Source organism: Impatiens glandulifera, chromosome 9 (assembly GCF_907164915.1).
Source record: "Impatiens glandulifera chromosome 9, dImpGla2.1, whole genome shotgun sequence".
Taxonomy (NCBI): Eukaryota; Viridiplantae; Streptophyta; class Magnoliopsida; order Ericales; family Balsaminaceae; genus Impatiens; species Impatiens glandulifera.
This window is the reverse complement of record NC_061870.1, coordinates 21,862,879-21,872,945: the sequence shown is the minus strand read 5'-3', so window position 1 is coordinate 21,872,945 and position 10,067 is coordinate 21,862,879. Positions and strand designations below refer to the sequence as shown.

The window sequence follows — 10,067 nt, the reverse complement described above, 5'->3', positions numbered from 1 at the left end:
AAATCTCAGCTTAGCGTAAATAAAATACATAATGCACTTATGAAAGATGAGCTAGAGAGAGAGTAAATTGATCGAGAGTCTAGAGATCAAGAATTCTAAAAGTTGGCTACTCACCGTTGTACTCTGATGCCTTTTTTGGGAAAAATCTCTAATGCCTTTTTTATAGTTTTTTTTGGAAAACGGTTAAAACCATTTAATTAAAATCCCAAAACTAGGAGGGTCAGAAATCAAAGCTAGACAAACCCTAGTTATAATTAATGATGACAATCAAAAAAGCCTAAAAAACTGATTTGTATCATTCACACATTCTAAAAAACAGAGATTACAAACAAAAAAGATTACATTCAAACATAACCATCCCAACCTCATATTTTTGCATGCCATCTATTTTCATTGAGATGCATTCTTCCCCTTCCCATTGTTCTTCCACTTCCTCTAACGATAAAATGAGATTGTATTGAAGAGGATGATGAGTACTATTGTTGTTTCTCATTTTAAATTCTCTCTTTGTACGAGCTCGTTCTGATTTGATAGAAAAAATTGTTTATGAGAATATCAGGAATTTTACCTTTGTTATCGTCAACTTGAATTTTTGTATTATTGTCTTTCTTATCTTCAGCTTCAGACTCCACATCGGTTTTGGAATCTTTTTTATAGACTATAGAATTCTCTATTTAAACTTTGAAATTCTAGGTATTTTCCTCAACAACAACTTGAAGTTCATCTTCTATTTTCATCATAATCCTTGCATTACCGAAAATTTTATTTTTCTATTCACATTGATTCTCTTTACTCTCTTTCTTTCACTACTATCATTTTTCTCAGAATCCTTCTTGCTTTCTTCCTCTGCATTTTCCTCATTCTTATCTTTTTTATCACTATCCTTGACTTTCACAATATACTCTTCCATTCTTGATTCTTCCGTTTCATTTTCCAACTTTTTTGCTTCCTGACTTTCATGATTTTCTGTTCTTCCTCAATTGCTTTTGCACATTTAGTACTAACATGTTGGAAAGTATTGCAGAAAGCACACCTGTTTGGCCTCCATTCATATGAGATTTCCATGACTGTGAGTTTTCCCTTCCTATCAACAACTATCATGTTCTTTGACAGTGTACTTTGAGGATGCACTTCAATGATTATTCTAGCAAAAGTAAGATGATCTCTTTCTTCTGTAATTGGTTCCATATATAATAGTTTCTCCAATAGACTAGCAAAATGAATTAGAGCTTCTGCATTATATATGTGTGTTGGGATGCCTTTTATATATTGAAGCGTAGCAACACCAATATACTAGCAAAATGACTTAGAGCTTCTACATTATACATGTGTGTTGGGATGCCTTTTATATATTGAAGCGTAATAACAGTTGAATTTAATTCTTGGATACGTAAATTGACCGAGAGTCCAAATATTCAGAGATCGTGAATTGACCGAGAGTCCATATATTCAGGGATTATAAATTTACCGAGAGTCCAGATATTTAGGAATCGTGAATTGACCGAGAGTCCATATCATATTCAGGGATCATGAATTGACCAATAGGATTTGTCGTTGTACTCTGATGCCCTTTTATATTGAAGCGTAGTAACAAACAAATCTCATTCGTAGATACGTGTTAGCTTTCTAATGGTTGTATGTAAGGTGTACGAGATAGTACGCATAAATAATATCCGTTGGAATCGTGGCAGTTGTACATTTTGTCGTCTTAAGTTGATGTGACAGTCTGATGTTAGCGCATCATAGTTGTTGATACAACACTACTGTTAGCTACTTCAGACTACTACTAGCTGAAAACTGCTGCTAGCGCTTCTTCACACTACTGTTAGCGCTTCTGTTGGCAATCCTATTTTTTTTTCTACATTTTCCTCGTTTTTGTATTTTTTTATCACTATCCTTGACTTCCACAATATGCTCTTCCATTCTTGATTCTTCCGTTTCATTTTCCTACTTTTTTGCTTCCTGGGCTTTCATGATTTTCTGTTTTTCCTCAATTACTTTTGCATATTTAATACTAACATGTTGAAAAGTATTGCATAAAGCACACCTATTTGGCCTCCATTCATATGAGATTTACATGACTATGGGTTTTCCATTCCTATCAACAACTATTATCTTCTTTGGCAGTGTACTTTGAGGATGCACTTCAAAAATTATTCTAGCAAAAGTAAGATGCTCTATTCCCACTGTAATTGAGTCCATATATAATGGTTTCCCCAATAGACTAGCAAAATGACTTAGAGCTTCTGCATTATACATGTGTGTTGGGATGCCTTATATATATTAAAGCGTAACAACACCAATAGACTAGCAAAATGACTTAGAGCTTCTGCATTATACATGTGTGTTGGGATGCCTTTTATATATTGGAGCGTAACAACAATTGAATCTAATTCTTGGATACGTAAATTGACCGAGAGTCCAAATATTCAGGGATCGTGAATTGACCGAGAGTCCATATATTTAGGGATCTTGAATTGATCGAGAGTCCAGATATTTAGCGATCGTGAATTAGCCGAGAGTCCAGATCATATTCAGGGATCATGAATTGACCAAAAGGATTTGTCGTTGTACTCTGATGCCCTTTTATATTGAAGCGTAGTAACGGTCGAATCTCATTCGTAGATACGTGTCAGCTTTTTGATGGTTGTATGTCAGGTGTACGGGATATTACGCATAAATAATATCCGTTGGAATCGTGGCGGTTGTACATTTTGTCGTCTTAAGCTGATGTGACAGTATGATGTTAGCGCAATATAGTTGTTGACACAACACTACTGTTAGCTACTTCAGACTGCTACTAGCTCAAAAATGCTGTTAGTTTTATTCAATTATTAACGCATCATCAAAACTACGTCGTATTGATTAAAACTTGTTTTATTATCCTAAGTTCATTTTAATTAATTAAAGCGTTTTTCTTAATTGAACTTAATTAATTATTTCCTTTTTAATTAGTTCCCATTTTTTTTTAACTTAATCTAACATTATATATACGCCTTGTTCGGATAGGATTATTTTAAAAATTTAGAGGGAGAAAAAATATTGATTGTTGATGATTTTGAGAAGTTAGTGATTATTTTTGGTAAAAAGACTTAAAGGGTATTGATATATATAAATAAAATAAAATTAATAATTTAAAATAAAGAGTATTTTAGTATTTTTGTTTAATGATTTAAGTAATGTCATGGATAAGATATGAATGAAATGATGTTTGATTTTGGTTGTGGATGGTTTAAAAATCTCAAACCGAAAGGTCATAATGTATTAATGTCTATATATAAGTACATAATACTTAATTATGTAGTCTATATATATACTTACATTTAAGTACTTAATTATGTACTAATTGATTCAAAATCTGTACGAGAAAGATTAGTAAACACTCAACTACATGAAATAATTTTTTTTTGTGGTAGTTTAATTTCATCTTATTAGGTTACTTTATTGCTTATTCAGTAAGCTAATCATATAGTAACGTTTGACAATGATAGAGTTTAATTAATAATTATATTAATGTTGTTTTTTGATTTGCTAATTTATTTGTGCAACTCAAGTCTCAACTTATTACAAGTTTTTTTCCAGGCAAAATATGATAGTCTTTCATATTTGGTGGATGCTTTTTTTTTTTTACTATTAATCTTATATATGTCAAAATTAAACATTACATTGGTCACTTGTTTGATAGTGTCATTTTACTAATTTGTTCATTCATGGATAGGCAAACAATATTCTATGCTCAAATAATTTCATATGACTATGTTCTAAGATAATTGTGCATTAAATATTATGTAATTATAATGGAACATTAATTTCCTTAGAATCATTATAGGTATTTTGATTTCTAAGGTGTGGTTGGTAAAATTACATTAATCATAAGGTGAAGGTTAGTTGTTTGATTTCTTACTTCTTCCTAATTTATTGACTTTTTTGGAGGCTAAAATTTTCATTCATTAACTATCCAATAAATTAAAATAAAATAAAATACTATGTAAAAGCAATAGTATAAATCTCGTGTAAGGTTACGTTTCTATTCTCAATAAAAATGTATTAATTTGAGGTTAAAGTTATTATGGTACAAATCGTATAAACTTATGAACGTTTGTGTGTGTTTTATTTGACAAATTATTAGGCATAGATTACCGATGAGTGATAAGGGAGGAAATTTGAGAGAGAATGAGGGAAAAAATGATATGTCACTACATCATCGGTTGGAAAAATAATAAAATATGAGAAGAGAGAAAAAATTTGTTATTTTTTCAGACAATCAAATTACGGCACGTCATTTTTTCTCAAATTTTATCTTTCAAATTCCATACTTTAATCATTTTTTGAGTTTAATCTTGATTGGTTGGTATATGGTCACTTCCATCAATCATGTTAATGCCCTTTTTTTGCAAACACTTCCTAATTATGTTTATGCTTTTCAATCCAATTTCATGTATAAAATAATCAATATTTTTTTTAATTTGTCTCTTAAAACTCTAACGTGGCCGTTTTTTATTCTCTCATGGTGATCCATAAAAAAAACCTCAATTTGGATTTGGCAGCAATTGATGCCAGATTGTTTTGATCTTTGTTTTTTATTTTATTTTATTTTATGAGATTTTAAAAGAAATGTTGTTTAATAAAAATATGGGTATAGATTTTTTTTTTAGAATTAATTACTAAAATATTATTTTATATTTAAAATTAAAATAATAAAATTTTAATATTTTAATTAATAAATTAATTATTTTAAAATTAGAATGACAATGATGTGATATATTTATCTTTATATTTTTTTAAATTAAAATTAAATAAATTCCTAAATCAAATTAAGCTAAATATTAATATATTTTAAGTTTTTTTTTTTTTATCATAAAAACGTTATAAGTAATCAACTTTAAATTTGAATAAGAATATTTTAAATAAAAATAACCTTATTTAAATTTGACAAAAACTCACTTATTTTTTCGGTTCGAATTAATGCGACGTTTTTTATCCATAAAACATATTTTAATATTGTTTTCTTTCAAATTCAATTTATTTTGATTTTAAAGACCCAATTGTGATTTTATAAGATAATGAACAATTTAATTTAATTTAATTAATGATAAAAATGAAATCTGACTTTAACGTTGACGTTTTCATTGGATCCCACTCTTTTCCTCCAAAATGATGATATATATATAGTTGACATTTTAAATAAAAGATGGGTCCACTTACCTACTACTCTCTGATAATAACATATTTCCTTTTAGAACCTTAAAATCTTCCATAAGATATTAATTAAAGAATAATGAATCATAATTAATATTAATTAATACATATTATTAATCATTTCCAATTGGGCAAAAAACATAATGTTGCAATGTTGCACCACCAACTAACTAATGATCTTTTGTGTAACCTTTTAATAAATAAAATATATTAATTAAACCCTTAATTTATCATGCCATATCATTATATACATCAAATGATTATGTACTAAACCATATGATAAACACTAAAATGATAAACAAACTAGACCTTAGTTAGTTAAGAGTAAGTGCCCTAACAATGGAATATAATTAGCATACACTAATTACCTTCTAGAAGGATACAATAATTATAATAATAATTATTATTATTGTAATCATGTGCTCAACAAGCAATCGAATCAACCCCACACATACATTAAAATCTAATAATTAATGAAACAAATTAAAATATAAAACAGTCTTTATGTGAAACCGTGTTCATATTTCAAACTAATACAATTTTACACCAATCTCTATCTTTATATACACAACTTGGGACTTGTTTGTTCATAGATTGTTTTGAAAAATCTTATTTGATAAAAAAATAAATTATTTAAATGTTGTTTTATAAAAAATATATTTTAATGGATAAAGTAATAGTTTTTGTAATAAAATTTTAAATAGAGACTAATAGTTTTTGTGGGTTGGGAATTGGGATCATTGGATTGATATACTTGTCATGAAAAATTAGTGTAATATCAAAATTAATTATAAGCTTAAAGTGATAAAGTAAATGAATTCAATTTTTTTTAAAATAGACTAGGGACAGTGGTCATATATATTTGTAAAAGCAATTCAGAAATTAATATTATTGTATAGTTAGAAATGAAATGGAGACAATAAAAATGAAGGTAAAAAAATTTAATATGGAGTTGAATAAAATAGAAATGAGATTTTTTTTAATCACATTAGCCAATAGAAAACTAATATAAATATTATTATTGTTTTAAAAAATTTAAGATATACAAATTTAGTAGATAATCAATTTTAGTTAGACTTATCTTTATTCTGTCATAGCCGGGTAAAACCGGCTTAGGGTAAGACCAGCTAGGCGGCCTCCTGACCGACTGACTCTAGGGTAAGACTTAACTAAGGCCTTATTCGGTTTGGGTTATTTAAATAACCCAACTCACTCAAACATCTTTTCACTCAACTTTTATCAATCACATCACCCAATTCATTACTCAAAATACTAAAATACTCTCTATTTTAAATTATTATTTATTATTTTATTATTATATATCAATACCCTTTAAGTAATTTTACCAAAAATATTCTTATTTCCTCAAAATCATCACCAATCATTATTCATTTCCCCCTCTAAGTTATTAGAGTAACTCCAATCCGAACAAGGCCTAAATAAACAATGTTATTTTTATTAAAATTAATAGAAATACATATTGTTAACTGTTTTTTTTTATAGAAATTTTATAAAAAAAAACATATATCTCATCTTATTTATTTTCATTCATTTAATTTATCAATTAAAAATATTCTTATTTTATCTTTATTGAACTTAAATATTAAAATATCATCATATTAATTAAATAATAATTTAAAAACTCAAATAACCCATTTTCGCATCAAACAATTTTTTTAAAAAAACCCCCCAAAAATACCATTATCAAACAAGTCCCAAAAGTGTACCATATGCGAATTAATGGTCAATTAAGTTCTAAAACCCGGTTTTGGACCTAGCTATAGAACAATCAAAGAAACAACGTTCCATTAACAAAAAAAAAGTCAAGAAAGAGGGTTAGTATTGTAATTATTCATTCAACAAAATTTGTAGACTTTATTGAATTATTTAAATAATATCATACTTTTCACAAATATTGACCAAAAAGCATCTGCTATATAAACAAACCATAAATCCATACAATTTGCATCATTTCTCTCTCCATTTCTTTCTCTCTCTAAATTTGATCGGAGCAATTATATAAATGACAACAGTTAAGTCCAAATTGACGACGGCGGCGAAATGGAAATCGTACATTTGCTGCGGCGGCGGCAAATTAGACGACGATTTCTACAAAGAAACCGAAAAACCGGTTAAGAAAACAGTGACAAAACAAAGATCTTTTCAAAGAATGATGGATTTGAGCGGTTCAACTATTTCAGAAGATCTTTCAATGTCTTTGGTCGGAACTAATCTACATGCGTTCACGGTTGCGGAATTGAAAGTAATAACTCAGAGTTTCTCGACCAGTAATTTCATCGGAGAAGGTGGGTTTGGTCCGGTTTATAAAGGGTTTATTGATGATAGACTTAGACCTGGTTTGAATGCTCAACCGGTTGCTGTTAAGTTTTTGGATTTAGAAGGTCTTCAAGGTCATAAAGAGTGGCTGGTATGTACTAATCATATATAAATTTTGTAAGTTTTTTTTTAAAATGTTTTTTTTAATATATTTTTTTTAATTTTTATAGACAGAAGTGATCTATCTTGGACAATTGAGACATCCCCATCTAGTGAAATTGATTGGTTATAGTTGTGAAGATGAACAAAGATTGCTTGTTTATGAATATATGCCTCGAGGAAGCTTGGAAAATCAACTCTTTCGAAGTAAGTTTTTTCTTTTCGTATCATTTTTCGATTCAAGATAAAAATTACGGGTTCAATTTACATTTAAAATACGGTTTGATTAAAAAAAACAAGAACAATTTGGAAGACTATTTCTTGACAATGATTATACAACAAAATGTTTGACAATTGGCAGGCTTAGGAAAAGGAAAAAGTCATAGGATAGAAAAGTTTGAATTAATTAGTTAATTAATAAATAAAGAAAGTAGAAGTCACTAGCTAATATTAATTAATTGAGATTTATTTTTTTAATTATTTTTAATTAATGTTTTTTGGGAAAAATTATATTATAGGGTATTCGGTTTCACTTCCATGGTCAACAAGGATGAAAATTGCTCTTGGTGCTGCCAAGGGACTTGCATTTTTACATGATGCTGAGAAGCCAGTTATCTATCGAGATTTCAAAGCTGCAAACATTTTGCTTGATTCGGTAACTTTTTTTTTAATCTTAGTTTTCGTTCTTTTTTGATTGGTTTGATTCGATATTGTTAACTAACATGTTTTTTTTATTGGTTTTCAGGATTATACGGCAAAACTATCTGACTTTGGGCTAGCGAAAGATGGTCCGGAGGGGGATGATACGCATGTCTCGACACGAGTCATGGGCACGCAAGGCTATGCAGCTCCGGAATACATCATGACCGGTATAATTACTTCTAAAGTTAATTAGGGTTTATAATTAATTATGCATGTTATATATTTATTTATGTTCTAACTCGAGTTATTTATGTCTTAGGTCATTTGACTGCGGCTAGCGATGTATATAGTTTTGGAGTTGTACTTTTGGAGTTGTTATCTGGGAAAAGACAGGTTGACAAGAGTAGACCTAATAGGGAACAAAATTTGGCGGAATGGGCAAGGCCAATGTTGAAGGATGCTCGGAGGTTAAGGAGGGTAATGGATCCGAAACTCGAAGGCCAATATTCAGAGTCGGGGGCCATAAAGGCGGCTGCATTAGCTTACGATTGTCTAAGCCATCGACCTAAAAATAGGCCAACCATGAGCCACATTGTCAAGATTCTTGAGCCACTTAAGGACTTTAATGACCTAACCGTGGGTACAACATTTGTATTCACCGTGTCTCCTCAAAGCGATGTGCGCAAAGAAATGAACTCCGGGGAGAAAAAGGAGTTTGCAAAGAAAGATAATCAAAATCGTGGTCAAGATAGCCATCAGAATAGGGAACATCGTCGCCAAAACATGAATGATGGGAATCATAAGAGTCGAACGAAGTCTTCGAAGCCACATATCGTGTACTCGGAGACCGCCATTGAACGAAATTTGAATGGAATAAGCTCTCCAAGGCACCACAGGATATGAGTAGTTGAACTAGAGATATTTTCATGTTTATGTGAAAAAAATGCATATATAATAGTATTAGAAGCATTGATTAGTTAATATTGTTTATTTAAAAGAAAATTGTAATAAGAAACAAAAAGTTAATTTCATTTGAAAACCCTATTCTTTTATTCATAAATATATAGTAAATTTTCTATATTGTGTTTGGTAAATTATGTAAACTTCTAAATTAAGGTAAAAATATTTTAAATTATTTCTCAAGTGTTAATATAAAATTTGATTAGCTATATGTTTATAAAGAAAATATAAGGATAAAAGAGAAATCCTCCTTTTAATACATGTTTGTAAGCAAACTAAAAGAAAAAAAAAAAAATTCCTAATAATAAATATTGTCACAAGTTTAATTTTACAAAATTTAAATATATATATTTATTATTTTAATGAGATTCTGATTTAATTTTTTATTTGATTTTCTAAATTTAAAAGAGTAGATTCTTATTTATTTAGATTTCATTCTATTTGTTTAATTATTTGTTGACATTTTATTATTCATGTTGTTCCTAGAATCCAGGGATTTGAAATGTAATGGAACAACACTCCAGCAGTTCATATCTAAAAGTCATAACAAATATATTGGCCATGATTTTTTTTCTTAATTATTATTATATTTATTATTTTCATAGAGTTTTTAGCTTCATTTATTTATAATTGTAACATTTATCATGAAAAAAAAATCTTAATTAACAAAGGAAAAATAATTTAAAAGATTTGGATTAGATTAATAACATAAGTCATTCAATTTTTTTTTATTCCAAATTAAATTTCATGAATAAATCAAACTATGTCAAAGTTAATATTGAATAGACTTATGAAAAGTATAACTACAATTTAATACAGTTAAAAAGAAA

At 28.6% G+C, this 10,067-nt stretch overlaps 1 protein-coding gene across 1 annotated transcript; it reads left to right on the top strand.

Annotated features, from left to right (window-relative positions):
- The first annotated feature begins 7,212 nt into the window (after positions 1 to 7,212).
- On the top strand, positions 7,213 to 9,219 carry LOC124914435 (serine/threonine-protein kinase RIPK-like). Its single transcript, XM_047454980.1, has 5 exons — positions 7,213 to 7,627; positions 7,707 to 7,842; positions 8,154 to 8,290; positions 8,381 to 8,504; positions 8,597 to 9,219. Exons 1-5 carry the CDS (start codon positions 7,223 to 7,225, stop codon positions 9,178 to 9,180), a joined length of 1,386 nt encoding a protein of 461 aa, XP_047310936.1. The 5' UTR covers positions 7,213 to 7,222; the 3' UTR covers positions 9,181 to 9,219.
- The last annotated feature ends 848 nt before the right edge of the window (positions 9,220 to 10,067 follow it).